This window comes from Octopus sinensis, linkage group LG20 (assembly GCF_006345805.1).
Source record: "Octopus sinensis linkage group LG20, ASM634580v1, whole genome shotgun sequence".
NCBI classification, from domain to species: domain Eukaryota; kingdom Metazoa; phylum Mollusca; class Cephalopoda; order Octopoda; family Octopodidae; genus Octopus; species Octopus sinensis.
The window spans coordinates 14,454,841-14,477,342 of record NC_043016.1 but is presented as its reverse complement, the minus strand read 5'-3'; the positions used below and the strand labels follow the sequence as shown (position 1 = coordinate 14,477,342).

General features: G+C 33.3%; 1 protein-coding gene across 1 annotated transcript in view; it reads right to left on the bottom strand.

Moving 5' to 3' along the window:
* Positions 1-7,703: 7,703 nt before the first annotated feature.
* LOC115222523 (clustered mitochondria protein homolog) overlaps positions 7,704-22,502 on the bottom strand; it is a 63,500-nt gene continuing 48,701 nt past the window's right edge. Inside the window, exons 26-37 of the mRNA XM_029792777.2 lie at positions 22,255-22,416; positions 21,196-21,259; positions 19,691-19,781; positions 18,121-18,307; positions 15,492-15,683; positions 13,975-14,055; positions 12,847-12,972; positions 11,843-11,928; positions 10,464-10,593; positions 10,041-10,175; positions 9,405-9,478; positions 7,704-8,048 (exon numbers count right to left, since the gene is read on the bottom strand). Of these exons, the coding sequence (XP_029648637.1) occupies positions 7,832-8,048; positions 9,405-9,478; positions 10,041-10,175; positions 10,464-10,593; positions 11,843-11,928; positions 12,847-12,972; positions 13,975-14,055; positions 15,492-15,683; positions 18,121-18,307; positions 19,691-19,781; positions 21,196-21,259; positions 22,255-22,416 (1,545 nt within the window). The 3' untranslated portion in view covers positions 7,704-7,831. The remainder of the gene's footprint in view (positions 8,049-9,404; positions 9,479-10,040; positions 10,176-10,463; positions 10,594-11,842; positions 11,929-12,846; positions 12,973-13,974; positions 14,056-15,491; positions 15,684-18,120; positions 18,308-19,690; positions 19,782-21,195; positions 21,260-22,254; positions 22,417-22,502) is intronic.

Below are 22,502 nucleotides of genomic sequence, written 5' to 3'. Positions count from 1 at the left end.
AAGTTAGAAGTTGTGAATAAATTTCAGGAACTTCCTCTCAGATTTCGAGAGACCCACTAAACCATTGTAGCATGTAGCCATTTTCAAATAGTAGCACCAATTTGTGGTAGCTGGCAATATGATGGAAAGTATGTTAATGGACACGCTACAGCGAAATAGGAACAAAGTCTTGCTAGGGAACAGCTGCATGAGCCTAGCTGGAAAGTGTTTATTGCCTTGATTGTTGAGAACAAACCAGAGGATGTCATCAAAGTCAATAACTTCAGCAATTAGCAGTGGATCTCGGAGACGTTTTGGTATCATCACACAACAAAGTCTGTACAAGGAGGTAAACGTTTTTGGCAATCCAAAAGGTCGATGTAAAGATGCCCCTCAATATGTTGAGGTATGTGAGGCATGTAAAGCCTTTCTTGATAGCAAGGAACCAATTCCTAGTGAGCTTTTGGCCAAACTCATCAGGTTTAATGTTGTCATTAAAAGCTGATGACATTGCCAAATCTAAACCTGTAGAAAAATGTAAAGCATCCTTGCAGAGTGTCGACCTCAAAAAGGTTAAAACTGGTAAAGGGGCCAAGGCTGCTGGGAAGAAAACAGCTGTTGCTAAACCAGTTGAAGAAGGCACCATCAAAGAAGGAACAAACCTAAAGAAACGTTCTGAAGAAATCTATGACTACAAATATATTGATGATGAACCAAAATTTGGTCCTAACTATTATGCTGTTATTAGTGGATTCTATGAACCCAGTTTACCAATACTTTTAGCTGATATTGAACCATTGGAAGGATTCAGATGAAACTTTAAGGGATGTTTGGTCTTGTGACTGGCACAAACTGATTAGACTTTGGGATCGATCTGGTACCAGACAAAGATTCTAGATTATTTTCCTGTTTTAATTAATTATTGAGAGCAGTTGGGTTCATTGTTAGTATTCTTGCTTGTGAGGGCAGTCAAGTCTATTTCAGATATTCTCATTTTAAAAAAATCACCTCCATTGCCTTGGCAGAGGTTTGCGTTCTCTGAGTGCTTGTTATAAATTGTTGCTCTTGGCTTAATATCAGAAAGCATAAGTGACAGCTAGCATCTGAACAGTATATACTGACACAAAGATATAGTGTGTGAAAAAAATTATATGTTAAGTGGAGTGTGAAGCTTTCCACCTACACATACATGTGACGCAAATAGACAGTACTGGATGAAAAAGTCCTGAATGATGAAATAGAAAGTAGTGATTAGAAAGAAAACATGAGAAGCACTGATACCAGATCTCAAGATATTGAGTTTAGAAACAATATCAGCAGCAATCCATAGACGAGCAGATGTTAAAATGACATGAAGCTCTCAATTCCTTTTGTTAAATCTAACTCACATTCCTCAAGTCTCCTCTTCGACAGGTTGTTAGTCATCATTCTAAATATGAACACCATTCCAAGGCGGTGGGCTGGCAGAAACATTAGCACGCTGGGTGAAATGCTTAGCGGTATATCATCTGTCAATGTTCTGAGTTCAAATTCTGCCGAAGTCGACTTTGCTTATCATCCTTTCAGGGTTGATAAATTAAGTACCAGTTGTATACTGAGGTCAGTCTAATTGACTGCCCCCCCCCCACTCCCCCAAAATTTCAGCCCTTGTGCCTAGAGTAGAAAAGAATATACCATTCCGTTATACTTCCATGCATGCAATATCAAGGTAATGCTACTGTAACCAAAAAAAAAAATGCTGGCAAGTTGGTAGAAACATGAGCACACCGGGCAAAAATACTTAGCAAGCATTTTGTCTGTCTTTATGTTTTGAATTCAAATTCCGCCGAGTTTGACTTTGCTTTTCATCCTTTTAGGATCAATAAAATAAATAGCAGTTGAGTATTGGGTTTGATGTAATTTATTTATCCCTCCCCATGAAATTGCTGGCCTTGTGCCAAAATTTGAAATCAATATTACTGTAATCAAAAATGAAGATATGTAAGACGATTTAAGAATGCAAGAGAAAATTTAAATGTTTCCGCAATTCTTTTATTTTATGAAGATTATAATATGTCAATTTTTAACATTTTATATAACATTATTAGTATAAAATACTGATCGAATAGCAAGCAAGAAACAAAAAAATCTAGATTAAATAGCTGTAAAATTTTTAATAGTAATTCTTTAAAACATAATTAAATAATCATTAAATATTTTCATTTCGTACAATAAAAATGCAAGCAAATACTGAAGATGTCTTTGATGGAATTAAAAAAAAAAAAAAAAAATACAGATAAACTCATAATATATTGCTTTATTTCAGTGATTAGACTTCCAGAAATTGTTGATTTTTGTAATGAACATAAATTCGTTTCTTCATGATCTACCATACATTGCCACACTAATAATGGTTTTGCTTTTTAATTTCTTGCTTTAAACAGCTGGAAACAACATAACAAAAGACGTATCTATAACAATAACACAAAGTTTTTTTTTCCTTTTTTTTTTTTACCTCGAATAACTCAAATTTTTCACAACTCAAATTTGAAGGATAAAAAAAAAAAAAAGAACCAAACAAATCAGCAAAAGCGTTTTCAAATCTAGATTCAAGCTACAAAAACTGAATAAATTTGCATTTCGTTATATCAATTTACATTACAGATCTGCTGTGATGAACCTTCACAAAATTTCAAACCTATCCAGCTAATCCCTTAAATCCAAAGTTACTAAAGATAAATATGACTTCAGGTTTCTTAAACTAAAACATAAAAATTCTATTGATATTGTTTGAATATGGAATTTTTTAAATATTGGTATTAATCAAATATGGTGGAGGCACATGGCTTCATAGTTAGGATATTGGACTCCTGATTGTAAGATTGTGGTTTCGATTCCTGGATCAAGCAGGGAGTTGTATTTTTGATTAAAACACTCCTTTTCACACTGCTCCAATGCACTTGGCTGGTAAAAATAAATAATCCGGCAACAGGCCAGCATCCTGTCCATAGAGGAATATATATATATATATGCCAGAGAAACGAGGAAATTAATCCTATGCTCCTTATGAAGTAATGTGGACTAACCATTAATCAAATATGCCATGATAATTTTTTCAAGATATGTAAATCAAGGAACAAATATAAAGACTGATCACTGCCCATGCAATCTTCACACTAACTTTTTTCAAATGGTATCACACCACAAATTATACACTCAAAGAAAAACCAATTCCTTTTTAATACAGCACTAATATCAGGAGCAGATGGTTCTGTAGTTTCCTTTTAGCTTTGAAATATTGAAAATATCGGCCTGAATACTTTTGAGAATCAGAACTGTTACCTGAGAGGTGCTAGATTTGGATTTGTAAATATCTGTTTCAATACTGTCCCATACAAACCAATGGTATCAACTTTGGGACTTTGTAATGCTGCCAAAAGTTAACAAAACAAAATGAGGGGAAAATAAATTTAAAAAAAAAAGGGTAGGAGAAGTTATGCTTCACAATAAACAGAAGTTGTTTAATGTGAGAAACTACATGAAACAATTTTTCAAAACAAGATTTCAATGATAATAATTTATTCCTCTAAAATTTAAACCAAGATTAAAATTTTGGAATAGCGGCATTCACACAGCAAATTCATCTAGAGTCTAAGAGCCTAATTTTTAACAACTATAACTAAGTCCCATGAAAAACAAAATATAAAACAAACTTTTTAATAATAGTTAAATGACAAAGTTAACAAATGTAATTTTGTGAAGATGTTAATTAACTTGTTTTTGGTCAACTAATTTTAATCTACCAACAAATGTTTCTTGTAAAATAACCCACCCAATATTAATTTGTTTATGTGTGGTCTTAAACCAAGGACTGCAAAATTGGTCAATCTTAGACATACAAGCAAATGAACTGTGAAGGAATCAAGCACCCATTCTTTATAGTTTTTTTTTTTTTTTACCACATATTATTGAATTACCTTTTTTTTTCTGTTAGATTCTCAATCAAAATATCGTATTTTGAAGATATCTCACTATGTACAACTATAATTTATAGATATGAAAAAAAAAACTCAGTAAAATTTGTTCTCTTCTGAGGCATTAATTTTTATTTGGTAACCATAAACAAAACAATTCAGTTTATGTTGTTGTTGTTGTTAAGAATATCTAGACATATATTTACCTTCTCCAACTGCTATTGTTGTCTTGGTACAAAAAATAGACCATCCAGCCAATGGAAAAGAGATTCACTGATTGAAACGGTAAAGATGAGGATGATGAAGATGATTGATTTCTAAGAAGTGGGTTCCAATTATTTTATAAACAGTAATAAACAATGCCTTATGCATTTTGGTGAGCCCTTTCCTTTCCCTCGAAATAAGTACCTCTTCAATTTTTAACACATGTTGTAATTAAGAAGAACATTGTAAAAATACTTGTTTCTAATCTGCGTTCAAGTATTTTAATTTTAATTGTCTAAATCAAAACAAAATGAAAATTGTTGTATTATAAATAAAATACTAATTTTTGTTCAATCAAATAATGAAAAAAATAATTGAAAAAAACCCCAAAAAACAACAAAGAAACATAAATGAGCCAGACGGATACTTTTGCCAGTAAATCTTAAATTTTTCTGCAGGCTATTAAATTTTTACTTTTTGAATACCAGTCCGTCTACAAAGATTTTTCTTAATGAGGATATATTCTTAAAATTTATTTTTCTTTCACTTAAGCTATTGATCCTCCTTCCTTTTCTTTCTTTTTTTTTTTTTGCTTTGAAATATTACAGGGTATGAATGATATGTGTAAAATGTATTTAAAATACCTATGTAGACATATACAGTGTTTGTTTTACATCCATTTTTCCATGCTAACATGGGTTGGATGAGTATTTACTGAGACATATTTTTGACTCAACTGACTTTTCTACTATTAACTCTAACCCTGTTTGTCAAATAGGGGTCTTTCCACCCTTCCACACCCACTCTGTTTACCTTCAAAAGCAAAGAGCTATACAATGATTTGTTAACAGGAAATGCTAACGTAATGCAACCACTTTTACTCAAATAGAATCACGCAAAGACACCATGAAGCATTCACACATATTCACACGATGGGCTTCTTTACAGTTTCTGTCTACCAGTTCCAGTCACATGGCAATGATAAACCTGTGGCTATTACTGAAGGTGCTACACAGATCACAGAGAACCATGTGGTTACGAAACAAACACCATATTCACACAGACTGAAAAGTGTATTCAAAATGTTTTAAGGAGAGGCTAGTATATGTTGAAAAATGTGTGAGAGGAGGAGGAGGAACTCTCTGAAATATAGCCAACAGAGGGAGCAGTTATCAAAGGGGACAGCTATGTGGTTAAACGGTCGGTCATTAAAGATATGAAGACAAGAAATGGTTGTGACATCTGAAGTAGCACTCAAGCTGGTCACATAATAAACCAGGTAATTCTAGGACGAGCCATACCCCCAGAGACTGGTGTAGTAGCAGTATAATCACCAACAGCTCCATGGCAAAGGAGATGCTTCAGAAAGAACAACTACTGAGGCTTTACGACTTTACTATGATTAGCAGGTAATTAAAGTAATTAGCAGGTAATTAAAGTAATGGAAAGAATTGTTGTTGTTGGCATCCTTTTTGTCTCGGGAGATAATGGAGTTGCGCAAAAAATAATCTAGTCCGGCTTTTACATTTCCTGTTCTAATACATCTCCTGCTGTGGCTGGGTGTTTGCAAAAAGGACATGAAGGCCTGCAACATCAATATTAGCAACTGGGAAGCAGTTGCCAGCAACTGTGGAGATTGGCGATGTACCGTAAAAGAGGGAACACAAAGGAGTGACAGAGAGAGAGGAGAAATGGAAATGGAAAGAATATTGGCACAATTAATCAGGAAGAGAATCAGCTTTGACGAGATGTGGTTTGGATTTGTGCTGAGCCATAATACTAGTGATATTCTCTTCATTGTGGGACAACTATATATTAGGCAAAAATGAGAACAGTACAAGTCATGTAGAGCAATATCATCAGCAAAGTGAGAGTTGGCAATGAAGAATTTGATGTGCAAGTAGGCGTTTGGCAAAGCTCAGTTGTTATATCACTCCTATTTATTATGATTCCTCAAGCAAAAACAGGTGTTCAAAATAAGGCTGTCCATGGAAACTCCTACAAACCTCAAAAGAGGGTCTGTGAAAGACTTGTGAAAGAAATTTCAGATGTGAAAGCAAAACCTAGAATTAAAAGGCCTCACAGCAAACTTGGCAAAAGTCAAAGTTTTAGAAAGTAGAAAAGAAGGCAGGTTTATTGCTATCAGAAAATTGACTGCAAAAATTGCTGGGTATTGGAATCACAGGACTGTGTGTGAAAGATGTAAAACAAGTTAGCAGTTGTAATACAACTAAACTAACTGCTTTTTAATGTTTGCAAGATTCTATAGAAATAAATTGATTGCTTCTGTTACCTAGGCAACCTAATAGACTGTGGAAGAGGGTGCTTGGGGAGCTGTTACTTCTGCTGGCAATGAAGGGATTCTCTCTTCTCCAAATAACAGATTGTAAATTGCTTGTGTACTAGATGCAAAGATGCAGAGCAGGGAGATGTGGGCAGCGACCAGAAAAAGATGTGTAAAGCTTTGAGAGAAATAAAGCACTCATGGTCTGAAGGATGTGTTGTGTTAGTGTTTCATGAACAACATTGTAAGAGATGGGCTGAGAGCTAAAGTATAAGAGGTACTAGTTGCAGTAAAAACAAAGAATATGTTGGTACAGGTACATAAAGAATATGGAAAATAACAGATGGATAAAGAAGTGCCGGAATATCAAAGTGGAAGAAAACTGTGGAAGAGGAAGAGAAAGGAAGACCTGAGCAAATGTAGTGAAAACTAATCTCAGAGCTGCACCTCTAAAAGAGATGACAAGGGAAACACAACAACTAGCAAGATGCTGTGTTGGAAACCAGTTGTGCAACTCATGCCAGCATAGAAAAGCAGACGTAAGAATGATTATGGTGATGATAATGATGATAGTCATCATTATTATCATTTGGATGTCCATTTCTCCCATGCTTGCATAGGTCAGAAAGAATTCATTGAAGCAGATTTTGGCACTTCTTGTCACCAACCATTACCTGTTTCCAAATAAGGTAATATTTCATTTGGCCAGACATGGAAGACCAGAAACAATCAACATTGCTTGAATGATAGCGATGCTCATTTATAACCATAACATGGGGTCAAGACAAGGAAACACAAACATACATGCACACTTATGTATGAAGGGTTTCTCTCAGTTTCCATCTACCAAAGCTTTGGTTGGCTTGAGGTTATAGCAGCAGACACTAGCCCAAGGTGTCACACAGTGGAACTGAACCCATAACTGCATGGTAGGGAAGCAAGCTTCTTAAGCACACAGCCATACCTATGCTTACAATGATAAACCAAATTAATTAATCAATTAATTTTAACAAACATTCCTCATTAAAAAATATTTGCATGCAAACAGGTATTCAAATAATTAAAAATGCAATAATATAAAACTTAATAACATACAAAAACAGAATTTTCTTTTTCACAAAATATACAAAATTGAAAATATATTTTCGATTTCACTTTGGAATCATCGGCTTTTTAAAAAAAAATCTTTGTCCTTTCATCAATAAATAATAATTTTTGAACATAATTAGAAATCAATATCTCAATGTTTCTTAATGTTAAACAGGTGTTTAAAAATTTTTTTTAACACATTCCAAAATCTAAAGAAAACCAATAAAAAACTAAATTAAACCATGAATTAGAGACAAGATTTAGATTTCAGTTCATGGGTTGATTAGAACAATTAAATAATTGTGAAATATTTTAAGTTGTATCATCCTTCTGTTATCAGAACTTCTTTTGTCAAATGTGAACAATCTAGATTTCCATTTGTAAGTCCAGTTATATCTTCAGATTTTTCTTTTTTCACTTCATTACCTGATTCTAAGTCCTCTGCTACACCATTTTTAAGTAATTCACTGGAATCAGCATTTGTACCAAGTTGAGAACGTTTCAACATTTCTAACCGGAAGCGTTCAATATCTTCAGGGCTGATTAAAAAAAGTATACAAAAAACGAAAAAACAAATCAGATTCACCTGAATAAGTTACCTGAGAATTATACAATTAGAAATTAAAGGTCAAGCAAGCTAAGCCTGAGTTTTTGAAGCTATTTTATCAGTTCCTTGAATAGCCATACCAACTGTATCCATGCTAGCATGGAACATGGACATTAAATAATAAAAATAGCACTAATGTGGGCACTAAATAATAATGGTTTAAAATTTTTGCACAAGCCCAACAATTTTTGCACAAGGCAAAGGATAAGTTTATTACACTGAATCCAGTACTTGACAGGTATTTATTTTATTAATCTCAAAAGGATGAACGGTAAAGTTGACTCAGTGACATTTGAACCCAGAACACAAAGACAGATGAAGTGGCGCTAAGCATTTTGTCTGAGGCACCTTCAAAGGATTCAAATTTTGGCACAAGGCCAGCAGTTTTAGAGGTGGGTAAGTTGTGTTTAACAGATACTTATTTTATCAACCCTGAAAGAATGAAAGTTGACCCCAGTGGCATTTGCGTATGGAACCATAAAGATAGACGAAATGGTGCAAAGCATTTTGCCCAACATGCTAATGATCCAACCATTATGCAGCAGCAGCAAGGTGGAGAAGAAGAAAATACACAATATAGGCGCAGGAGTGGCTGTGTGGTAAGTAGCTTGCTAACCAACCACATGGTTCCGGGTTCAGTCCCACTGCGTGGCATCTTGGGCAAGTGTCTTCTGCTATAGCCCCGGGCCGACCAATGCCTTGTGAGTGGATTTGGTAGACGGAAACTGAAAGAAGCCTGTCGTATATATGTATATGTATATATATGTATATATGTGTGTGTGTTTGTGTTTGTCCCCCTAGCATTGCTTGACAACCGATGCTGGTGTGTTTACATCCCTGTCACTTAGCGGTTCGGCAAAAGAGACCGATAGAATAAGTACTGGGCTTACAAAGAATAAGTCCCGGGGTCGATTTGCTCGACTAAAGGCGGTGCTCCAGCATGGCCACAGTCAAATGACTGAAACAAGTAAAAGAGAGTAGGTCCTCTCAGAGTTCTGTGAGAGCAGATGCATGTCTTATCTCCACAGGCCAATACTCTATACATATACAATATGTGTGTAGAGGAAAAAATCCCAACATTTTACCAGTTTTAACTGGCCATTCTTTCTTTATTTTGGTGTATACTGTAGATTTTGGAATTAAAGTAAGATGCTGAGAATATATTGAAGAGTTTGTGCCTTCTAACAGCAAGCTAGAAAAATTAACTATAAATAATTCCCAGCTGATACATTCAGAATTAGGACTAAAATTTCTCTAAGCAGTTGTAAGTTTTAAAATAGTTTCTTACCTTATTTGGACAAACACAATACCATTAATGACATTTAAAGTGTCAAGAACACTCTGAATAGATGGAGTCTGTATCTGCAAAATAAATGATAGAAATAATTGAAAAAAATTATGAAACTGCTAAAATAATCAAAAGAATGATTAGCTTGTTTTGAATTTCAGAATTTTGCATTAATCTGAACTTTTTAATCCTCTTAGTATTTAAACCAGCTATATCCAGCCGAAATGCTTCACCTATTTTATGTTCAAACTTGCTACATCTTACCTCTTGCACCTACCCTAGAATGTTATGTTAAAGACAATCATAAAATCCATAACCATTGGGCAAGATATTCTTGCCAATAAGTTATTTTAGCAGATATGTTTTACATAATTCATAGAATTAATCCATTAGCATCTGGATTACTCAGTCATATTGTTTTGAATTAACCATGCATTATCTCATAGCTTTGAGATTTCAATGATGTGATTGTTTATTTTATAGAATGACATATTTGGACTGGATATGGCTGGTTCAAATGCCAAAGAGTTAAAAAAAAAAATCTTCGTAGTAAATAATCTAAGAGTAGCTAATAGAATATTTTCTAGTTGAAAAGATTGAAATGACTTCTTGAAGAGGAAGAATATTGACACTCACCTGAAGAGGAGCAAAATTTATGCTTTTTTCTCCTTTGCAGATTTCATTCATTTTCTTTTGAAAAACTACAGCTTGTTGAGTCAAATGTTTTAAACATTCAGAACTTTCTTTGGTTCTCTCGTGTTCCTCACCAAGCTTTAAATTAAAAAAAAAAAAATATTAGTCAAATTTGCTGATGAGGTCAAATAAGACAACACATATCCAATGTTGTTACTCGTGATAGGGATCCAATTAAAAATTCATTTAAGTGCAGGCTAATATATATGGAATAGTTTACACTCAATTGTTTGGTTATTTTATTATGTCAAGTAGTTTAAGACATTCGCTAGACCATCGAAACTTCAAACAAATACATTGACAGCTAAAATTGTTCATTATTTAAAAAAAAAACTTCTAAATATACTATCAAGATTATATACTTACAACTTGTTTATAAATTGCATAGGCTTCTTTTTCACTCTGTAGAGCAGATCTAAAATCACTTCTACAAGAGCGTGTTCGAGCAACTAAATGGTGACCCATCGCAACTTTCAAACTTTTTGCACCATAAAATCTAAATTAACAAAAAAAAGGTGATGACTTAATGTACGAATAATATGTTCATATTATGCTTAAAGAAAAGCATTATTTTAATATACTTCCTATTGATATATTACAGATATATTATTTATTATTTCAAAGTCATTTATCTTAGCAAAAGACAACATAGAGAAGATATAGAAACTAAAAGATCCACCAGTTGGGAATAAATTTAGAGAAATGTTAATTGATATATATGACTGTAGGGAGGAAAACTTAGATACTGGGAATTTCTATTAATAACCTGCTTAGGGCTAGAGATCAGAGAGAGGTGGCTTGAGTAAAGTCTCAACCAAACTGAAAGTGATGTGGTGATGGAAAGAGAAAGTCGATGGTGGGGGGAAGTAAAAGCTAAGAGACTGGCTTGGAAAATGGTATTAGGAAACATTATCAAATGGCTAAAAGAACAGCTAAATAATAGGGATACTTGGTTATGACTGAGGCTGGGATATGTTCCATGATTAGAACAAAGAAGTCTCTATTTTTGAAAGAATTTAAAGAAAAGGTAACTGTTGAATGTTATACAATAAAACTGTCCAACCATGCCAGCATAGAAGAGGGACATTAAATGATGATAAAGATGTTGTAACAGCACTCGTCATCAGAGTGAAAGCATTTTTGTCACAGGTACTTTCCGCTACTAACATATGGCACCTAGCATTTGTGTACTCTTTACTACTCTTTTATTTGTTTCAGCTATTTGACTGTGGCCATGTTGGAGCACCACCTTTAGTCAAACAAATCAACCCTAGGACTTATTCTATCAGTCTATTTTGCTGAACTGCTAAGTTACTGGGAAGTAAATACACCAACATCAGTTGTCAAGCGATGTGGGGGGACAAAGACAGAAACTCATATGTATATGTATGTGTATATATATATATATATATATATATATATATATATATATATATATACACACACACACACACACACACACCACATACATATGTATGACAGGCTTCTTTCAGCTTCTGTCTGACAAATCCACTCACAAGGTTTCGGTCAGCCCAAGGCTATAGTAGAAGACACTTGCCTGAAGTGTGACACAATGGGACTGAACCCAGAACCATGTGGTTGAGAAGCAAGCTTCTTACCACACAGCCACGCCTGCGCCTATATGTATACATAAAGAATATTATCAGTTAAACAGAATTATTATTGCAATTTATCAAAAAAAAAAAGAAGTGATTTATTAATTATTACTTTGTAGGAATACTTACTTAATATTCAGTTCTAAAGCTTTTTCTAAGAACCGTAAGGATAGATCATACTCTTCGGCAGCATGTAAAATCAAACCAATATTGCTCTGTAAAATAAGATAAATGTTTTTTTTTTATTGCTTTCCAAACATTAGCCTTTTTGCATCTAAATATGAAGTGATACAACAACTCAATCAAAAACATATAAGATGATCAACTTATGTGTAGTGAGTCCCCAGCTTTCTTCAGAGAAAAAAGTTGATGGCTAGGAACCCATAAAACCCTGTCAAATGTAAAGATTATTTATTTACATTGTTTTGAATTAATCCTGCATTATCTTGTAGCTTCAAGATTTCAATACTAGGTCTGGGCAATGGACTATTTTATAAGCTAAAATTTTAGGGACAATTCCCAATAATCCTTAGCATCAGCCAATTGGTTATTTCTTGTATAAGTGAGTAAAATGAAAAATATTATAAAAAATATGTAAATTTAATTGGTTTTTTTTTCAAGACAGACATTAACTCTTTCGTTACCAACCCAGCTTAATAACTAAGTTATTTTACTAAATTCTTTGTTATATTTAAAATTAATTGAAACACAGAGCATCTCAACAGAAATATGGTAACAAAAGGGTTAAAATATATAATAGAGAAACAATTCTTAACCCTTTTGATACCAACCCACCTGAAACTACCTCTGGCTCTGAGTACAAATGTCTTGTTTTTCATAAGTTTTGAATTAAAATCTTCCACCAAACCTTAGTCACAATTTATGTTCCTAACACTAGCTTAATGATAACTAAGTTATTTTACTAAATTCTTTGTTATATTTGAAATTAATTGAAAGAAACAGAGCATCTCAACAGAAATATGGTAACAAAAGGGTTAAGATATATTATAGAGAAACAATTCTTAACCCTTTAGATAACAACCCAGCTGAAATTGAGCTCTGTAGTACAAATGTCTTGTTTTTAAAATACAGTAACGAAAGGGTTAAAAGTTTGAGCAAACGAGAATACTTACATCAAATAAGGCCACTTCAGGATGATTTTCACCATGACATATTAAAGCTAAATATCTCGCTCGATAGATCAACTTTAAGGCATTTGCTATTTGATTGTTGGCAAAACAATAAAGAGCAAGGTGGGCCTGAATAAAACATTAAAAGAAAGAAATGAATGGAAGTATTTAGGAAACGTGAGTATTTAGTGTGTCTGTAGAAAAAAACAGATCCAGTTAAAAAGGGGGAAAATAAAAACAATGTATTACTTAAGGTGAGTGTTCTTGCAGCCAACAAGAATATCTTAACTTGTTGACCCCACCCCCACCCACTACGTTAAATTTGCTCAGGATTTATCAAAATCAATCTCATAAAATGAGATATAATAATACAATTGTGTTTTCTTCTATCACAACATATGAATGAGAAAGGAAGGGGTGATAGATGGATAAGGAAGGAAGGAAGGGGTGATGGCAAACTTGGTAGTGGGAAGATGGAAGTTCTATGGTGAAAAAAAAAAAATCAAACAGCTTTTCAACTGTGTGTGAGAGCATATGTGTATGTATGTAAAAGGGAGTCATGTGAATGTTTGTGTGTGTGTGCGTGCACTGGAAGTGGGATGGTGAACATTCAACACTGAAAAGAAAAATCAAACAGGATTTCAATTGTGTATGTGTATGTGTGTGTGTATGAGGGAAGTATGTAAATGTTTGTATCTGTGATTATTATGTTCTTTATATATAAAATACTCCAATTAGCCATCATTTTTGAGCCAACCAGCAAGAGACCTAAAGGGTAGGCCAAGAACGAGATGTTGGGATAATATCCATGGTCTCAATTGGCGATACATGGGAATCCACCTGGAATGTCTAATGATGGTTGTTTCTGATCGGACCCTATGAAGGGGGTGCCTGAGAACACTACCCAAACAATGATCCCAAGTGGGCAGAAAAGATGGAAGGATGGATGGACTAGGTTAAGTGGTACATAAGAGTCCTAAATGATGGAATATTAAGATAAATTTTTGTAAAGATCTTGTCAATTAAACAAATTACTAATTATGCTGTTTTAGCCAACACAATTACAGATAACCACCTGCATATTTATATTAAGTTACAAAATGTTTTATTAAACAGTAAAATCAGACTCACGTATTCTGTGATGGTATTAGCGTTATCAATGCCTAATACTCTTTCACTCATAAGAACTGCCCTTTGTTGATAGGAAAGAGCCTTTAAAAATAGAAAAAAAATTCAAAAGTAAATTACAAATGGTAATAATAGCAATTAATAGATGAAATTAAAGCGGTTCAACAATTCATTAAGTAGAAAATATGTCCTTTCATTTTTAGATTTTTTATTTCCCCATATAAAGGTAAAAAAAAAATCTTTAAAGACTAAAATTAGATTAACTTTGTATATATATATGTAAAAATTGAGTGACATTCACAATATTAATCACTTAAATATCTTAAACCAGAGATACTTCATAACTAAAGTATTGCAGCAATTTGATAAGATAACTCATGCAAGAAAAATGGTTGCTGATAACAAATCGAGACCTGCCTGCCTGTGTGCATGCGTGTGTGTGTGTGGTATATCATTGTATTGACCAGGCTTTCAGATGGTATATACTGCTGATCACAACATACTTCCTCACATTGTTTCAGCTTTCAAATGGTGTCACCAAGCCAGCTAGGTGGGCAGGGTAACATTTTCCCTGAACGAAACACTAGTCCATTGCAGGGTTGTACAGCAGAAGTGTTAAGACTAATCCTTCTGATGGTGTAAACCACTGATGGTGGTACTACATAGAAGCCCCTATGCAGTGCTACGTGTAAATACTCATGTGGTGCCACATAAAAGACACCCAGCACCCTGTTATAGGGTTGGTGTTAGGAAGAGCATCCAGCTGTAGAAACCATGCCAAAGCAGGTGACTGGAGCCTGGTGCAGCTCTCCAGCTTTGGTCAAACCATCCAACCCATGACAGCATGGGCAATGTTAAATGATGATGGACTAGATCAGTGGTTCCCAGCCTGTGGTCTGTGAACACGTTAAGCTGATAGACCTTTTAATATCCTGGGTTCTGCGGGGAAAACTCGTTTAAATAAAAGAGGTCCACAGGAATAGAGCAATGTGAAGTGAAATCTTTTAAGGACACATCATACCACTGGTTTGGGAATCAAAACCACAATCTCATGATCAAGAGTTCAATACTAACCACTAGACTGTGTGTGTGTGAGAGAAAGAGAGAGAGAGAGAGAGAGAGACAGACAGACAGACAGACGTTCCTGTTTATGACTTTGCATAACATTTTTACAAAAATTACACACACACACTAAGGTGTTAACAGTTTAGTTCTGATAATGGTTTTCACGTTTCTGAGAGCATTGCCTTTATTTTGTGATAAATGACAGATATTACTCCTGGTGTCTGCAGTAGTGAAAAACGATCAATCTTATGCCATAAATATCAATGTTTTCAGATTGTTTTGTTTTAGAAACTTATCACATTGTTAATCTTTTTCAATTAAAAGTTTGGGTTTATGGAAATGCAAAAAAAAAAGAAAGAAACAAAGTACACAAGCTAAAAGAGATGAAAGTTTTTCTTAAACACACCTGTAGAGAGGAAAAAATATGTAAAGATGAAAAGAAATTCAGCACTAACCTCAGAATACTCTCCCATGATATAGTTGAGTCGTGCAAGTAACCGTAGGCAAGCAGCAATGTCTGGATGCATTGCACCGTAGACGTTATTTAACAGGTTTAGTGCTTCACTAATTAAATCATATCCTTCTCTTAAAAGTCCTTGCTGAATTTTACTTTGACCACTTGTGAAAAAATGATAAGCATCACTAGCCTAAAAATAAATTGTGAACCATCAGCAGAGAAAATAATTATTTAAACATAATTTGGCATAAAAAAAGACATGTGGGTAAGATGAACATGAATGGTTAAAGTGATATAGAAGTATTTACCATAATAGGAATTATCATGGAAGTGTGAAGAAGGGTGTCAATGATTATACATTAATTCAGTGTTTGTAATTTTCTAAAAGAGAAATCCAAACCTATCCTTTAGTTTTTGCTTGTTTCAGTGATTAGACTGTGGCCATGCTGGGGCACTGCCTTGGAGAATATTTAGTCAAATGAATTGACCGCCCCCCACCACCACATACAAAAGCATGGGGAACTTAGTCTATTGGTCTTTTTCGCTGAACCAATAAACAACAGGGAAATAAACACACAAACACCAGCTGTCAAGCAGTGATGGGGGACAAACACAGGTCCACGTGTATGTACATCTTCTGCTCCACTTATTGTTTGCATAACTTTTATCATGTACCTCAGCGTTGGAACTATCAAAGAAGGTTGTGGGTTCAACTCTTTCTGGGGACAAAAATAGACAACATTTATTATCCTTATCTTCTACAGTAAACTTTGTTGTGCACAAACTCACACACACATATATATATGCTCACATGCACATAGGTTCCTTCAGTATATATGCACACATGCTTATATGCACACATGCATATATGTACACATGTATATATTACACAATGGGCTTCTTTTAGTTTCCATCCACCAAATCCACTCACAAGGCTTTGGTCAGTTCAGAACAGTAGTAGAAAACACTTGCCCAATGTGCCATGCACTAGGACTGAAACCAGAACCATGTGTGGTTGGAAAGCAAACTTCTTACTACACAGCCACACCTGAATCTATGCTACACATAGATAAGAATAACCTGAAGTTGTACATAGAAAAAATGCAATGTAATGAAAGATTTGCTTAATTAAACAATGTTTAATGTGGTTAAATGACTAAATAAAGGAATGTCTAAATTATATTCAGTAATGTATGATACATTGTTCAATGTGTGTGTATATATATATATATATATATAGGAAAAATAGAAGTTGAAAATGCACTGAGAACAGTTAAAATATTTTTTATTAATATTTTTGAATCTTTAACTAGTTTCACAGTTTGAAAATCAGTGTAAACTGTGAAACTGATTAACGTTTTAAATATATTACTAATACATATTTTAACTATTTTCAGTGCATTTTCAACTTCTATTTTTCCTATATTTCTATCTAAGGGGAATAAAATAACTGTTATATATATATATATATATTGTATTTTAATGTGTATAATGAACCCCTTTTTGTCAAAAGTTTGGTTTAAAAAATATGTTGAGTTTCTTATACATGGATAATATTATAATCCCTTACAAAAACTTTTTTCCAAATTTTAAGCCCCCAAAATTAGGGGGTTCCTTATACACGTTAAAATACAATATATATGCAATGTATATCATATACATACATGTATTTTAGGATATGGAAACTGTAATATATTTTATACAAAACCTTTTTTATACAATATTAATCATAGGAAAAATACTAAAAATATATAGTGAAGAAAATTAGCATATTGTAGTGTATGCATATATTTGTCACCACATCATGTAGAACATATCACAATGATATTTATACATGACTAAAGAATGCATGCTATACTGATTACTGACAAAATATACCACTTATGGTAAATGAATTTTGATTAGAACCTAGCCTGGCAATACTAATGTTTTCGTAAGAAGACTATATCAAACACATGGAATGTGTATTTATGCTCATATTTTTTTTATTGAAAACCAGCTTTTTTTTTTTGAAATGCCATTGTCTATGACAGCATGAGTGTGTGTGTGTGTGTGTGTGTGTGTGTGTGTGTGTGTATTGTTGATGTGATAAGAATTAACCCTTTAGTGTTCAGATTACTCTGTTAAATGTAATACTTTTTCACTCAAATTGTTTTGAATTAATCATGCATTATCTTATAGCTTTGAGATTTCAATGATGGGATTGTTTATATTTAGAATGACATTGTAGGTTAGGTGTGAGAGGCTAGATATTGCCAGTTTGAATATAAAACATGTAGAATATCTGGGCCAAATATGGCCGGTTTAAATACTAAAGGGTTAATGAACTTTCAAGAGAATGTGGAATAATTCTTTTCTGGAACTGGATCTCGTAGCATATGAATCCTTATGAACAACAGCATGTAAATAAAAAGCCCTTCTGTACAGAAAATTTTGATTTTTTTCTATCCAAAACGGATTTTCAACCTAATATTTACATATAAATGCTACTGCTTACAGCATTTATATGCTTCGAGATCCAGTGTTCCAAAAAAAGATGTATATATATATATATATATATGCATGTGTGTGTGTGTGTGTATTTAAGAAACAAAATATTTAAAAAATATATTTAGAAAGAACCGAACCTTTGGATGGACACATTTAATGACAGGAAATACATTTACAATATCATCCTCAAAAAAGGTTTGTCTGTTCTTAGAGTCAAAGTTATAATCTTTTAACAGAATTTGAATTCCACATTTCCTGCAAATGGACCGCAACAAGGATATTTTTTGTATGCCATACTTTTCTACAAGTGAATCCACAGAGTCACTAGAAAAAAGAAAAAAGAAAACAAAACAAAGAAACAATAATAATAATAATAGTAAAATCAATAAATTTGCTATATCTTAAAAAAATACGAGGAGTAAAATACAGATTTATTTACCATTCTAGGTTAATGTTTGGAATGTTTATATTAATCAACAATGTTTGTGTTGCTTACAAGGAAAAACCAATAACTATGTGCCTAAGTCTCCCTAGGATGACAAGGATTACAATAACTTCTATGTTTTGTTTTAATTGATTTGAAGGAAGGCACTGTGTCCATGGTCTTCATAGGTTCTCCAAAACTGGTGAGATCAGTGTGGTCAATATTATTATTATTATTATTATTAATCAAATTCCATCAAGGTTGACTGTCATCATTTTGAGGTCAATAAAATAACAGTTGAACACTGGGGGTCAATGTAATGACTTAACCCTCCCACCGAAATTACTGGCCTTGTGCCAAGATTTGAAACCAGTATTATTCTTACACAATTGCTAATTAATATCTGTGGGCTGGAGGAAATCAATGTCTTATGCAAACATCTAATTCCTGGGTACCTTTACCAGGGTCCTCACTCTGATGCAAGCAAAAGGAGCAAGGCTTCCTCTTTCTTTTCCACCAGTTTAATCCTTTAGTGTTCAGATTATTCAATCAAACATAATGCCTATTGATTCCCATTGATTTGAATTATTCATGCATTATCTCATATCTTCAAGATGCTGATGGTGTAATTACTTAATGTAGAATAACATTGTAGGGTAGGTGTGAGAGCCTGGATCTGGTCAGTTTGAACATAAAACAGATTAGTTATTTTGGCCGGATATGGCCTCTTTAAATACTAAAGGGTTAAAGGTCCTATAATGAACCATGAGGGCTTCTCTCTCCTCCTGATTAAGTAATGAAATAAATAATTGTTGTCTTCCCATAGAAACAAATGACCTTGAATCCATATGCAAAGGAAAATGTCAAAGTTTATGTGTAGCACTGTCAATACATAGCTAGGAAGACTGATCAAATATAAGAAGCGATTTGGCCATAGTCAGAAAATTGGTGACAAATGTAAACTGCTAACAGTTTTGCTAGATGTTTAGTTTATCTCATTGTTGTGATGATTATATTAATCTATAAAATATTGGAATTCTTCAATAGGCAATTCATAGGTAAGATTGGATGAGGAAGTTGATATTTATATTGAAATGTGAAAGGTTAATATTGAAGGAAAGAAGCTATAGGTTAATATTGAAGGAAAGCCAAAGATACCATTTCTTGAGAAAAGAAGTGGTCAAAGTGAAACCTAATCTGATAATTATTTTATGAAAAATTTACTAAAAATTCTAACTTATTAAATTTAGTGTAATTAAAAAGAGTAGAAAAATTGTCCATACCTTTCTACAGTAAAATGATAATACTCATGTACGTCATTAACAATGCGCTTCCACAAACTTTTTGGAGTCTCGTTTAACCATTCAGTGTTATCTGGAGACAAATGGAAAAAACACCTAGGTAAGGTATAGGGTAAATATATACAAAAATACAAAGACTGTTAATATTCTTCAATATTGAAGGTGGTGAGCTGGCAGAAACGTTAGCATGCCAGGTGAAATGCTTAGTGGTATTTCGTCTGTCTTTGCATTCTGAGTTCAAATTCTGCCAAGGTCAATTTTGCCTTTCATCCTTTTGGGGTCGATAAATTAAGTATCAGTTGCATACTGAGGTTGATCTAATCGACTGGCCCCCTCCCCAAAAAATTTTGGGCCTTGAGTAGAAAAGAATATTTTTCAATATCATTTTACCACTAAAGGCAGTGAGTTGGCAGAATCATTAGCAAACTGGGCAAAATGCTTAGTAGCATTTCATGTCTTCATGTTCTGAGTTCAAATTCCACCGAAGCCAGCTTTGCTTTTCATCCTTTCAGGGTCAATAAAATAAGTACCAGTGAAACACTGGGGTCAGTGTAATTGACTTACCCTTTCACCCAGAAATACTGGCCTCGTGCTAAAATTTGAAACCATTATCATTTTACTATTAGTTATATTTTTTTGATTCTTATTTCTTTCCTATGACATATTTCCTTCAGTATTTTCTTATCTCTCAAAGCAAAAGCCCCAATAATTTTTATAGTTCTAGCTCTTATTGCTCTATACAACTTAAGCAAGACAACTGAATGTGTAAGCAGAGGTTGTGGCAACTGTCTATTTCAACAATATTGCTAACTTTATGCTTAACCAACTACAAACACAACAGAACCAAAACACTCCAACTTTAGCCCTTTAGCATTGAGATTATTCCATCAAATTGTAAATCACAGCCAGGATGCATGAACACACAAACAACGAATTAATTAATAACAATTCTAATGAATTTAGTTTTTAAATCTGATACAACTGTTTTAATCAGCACCACAACTTGTATGAAGTTTGTCAAAGATTTTACATGAATTTCCAAATTATTCCTTTGACTAGTGTAATTTTCTAAAAGAGAAATCCAAACCAATGACATCTATGATTGTTAAAACAAAAAATGAAATTGTGTAAAATTAAAGTAGAACTTATTCTCAAAACTGGGTTGTTTGAGGCAAATAAAATGCTGCTGCAGCTGTAGTAGCACATACAAAAGACAATATTAACGGTCGTAGTGTTTGATGCTGTGATCACAGATCTACATATTTAACTCTCTTTTGGCAGTTAAACTTCTTTATGAATGAATTCAGTTTCTTAAACCAATAAACATTGGAGTGCATTTAAAATAACAGGATTTTCTCTGGCCCCATTCACTCAAAGCTGCTAATTCTACCTCGAAGAGAAAAACAAATTAATTTGGCTATAATTTTTTTTTTAAAATCATCAATTTATAGTTTTAAGAGAAATTTATAAAATCAGAGCAAGCATACCTGGAACATAGAGAATTCCACTTTTGTTTTTCCTTTTATTCTTCTTTCTAGAATTCTTTTGAAGCTAAATAAAGAATATGAAGAATTCTATCAAATATGAAAATATGCAGTGAATTATTTTCTTTAATTATTCATCAATTTGAATAAATCAAGACAAAGTGTGTTGCCTGTGATTACTGCACTAAGAACAAGGACTTTGAATATGGTGTAAGTTTTTTACAAATGTTTTTGTATGCAATATAAGGATATGTTAAAAAGAAAATAACATTAAAGCATATGAATAAATGAAACAAATATATTGATTTAACTAGACGTAATGTTTAGTCCCTTGGGCATTGTTGACTTGAGTCCAAGAACTTGTAGGGTCAAATACCCGGTTTCCATGGCATATAACTGACCAAGATAACAACATACTAGCCTGTCCATTACAGGGTTACTTATCTACAGCTGATTGGACTGGAGCAATGTGAAATGAAGTGTTTTGCTCAAGAACACAACACAGCACCCAGTCCAGGAATTGAAACCATGGTCTTGCAATCACAAGCACAACACCCAAACCACTAGGCTACATGCCTTCACAGTTTAACTAAAACTGGTTCACAAAATTAAATTGAAAGTTATAACTGACTAACAGGAACTAAAAGAATTAATATTAAGAATCATCCACCTATAATAAGCAATCAGTAATATGGTCAAGAATTAAAGGTAATTCATCTAAATATATTGTAATTCCAAGTTATTTAACATTAATGGCTTAATTTACATATTTAGTTTTCAAATGGAAACAATATAGACTGAATAGGTTTAATGAGCAAATATCAGAGCAATTAAGTTAAACTTAGATTAGTGAATATGAAGTGGTTTTCTTGTTAGAGTTGTATTTCTCAAGAAAGATGTTCATATTTCCTAGATTATCATTTGACAATGTACTGATTATTAGTTAAAACTATTTTGATTATTTCAAAATTATAATTTTAATTTAGATTACAATATAGAAGTAATAAAGCTTAAAAAGATTGTATTAATTTCTGATGAAAAGAACAGAATTGTTTTACTCACATCTTCAATTGCTACTTGTGCATTAGGTGATTGGAAGGATCCAAGAAAACAATTAAGAAAATGGCTAAGAGATGATGACAAATGCATCTGAGCAACTCCTTGCATATATGCCTTGAAAGTGTGTTTTGCAGACAAACATACCAATTCTGCAACAGCAATTGTCTGTAAAATTGATTAAAATACTCCGTTAAGAATTTCAAAATGAAAGTGATAAAGTAAGTTTATGGAACACAATAGGAATAGTCATT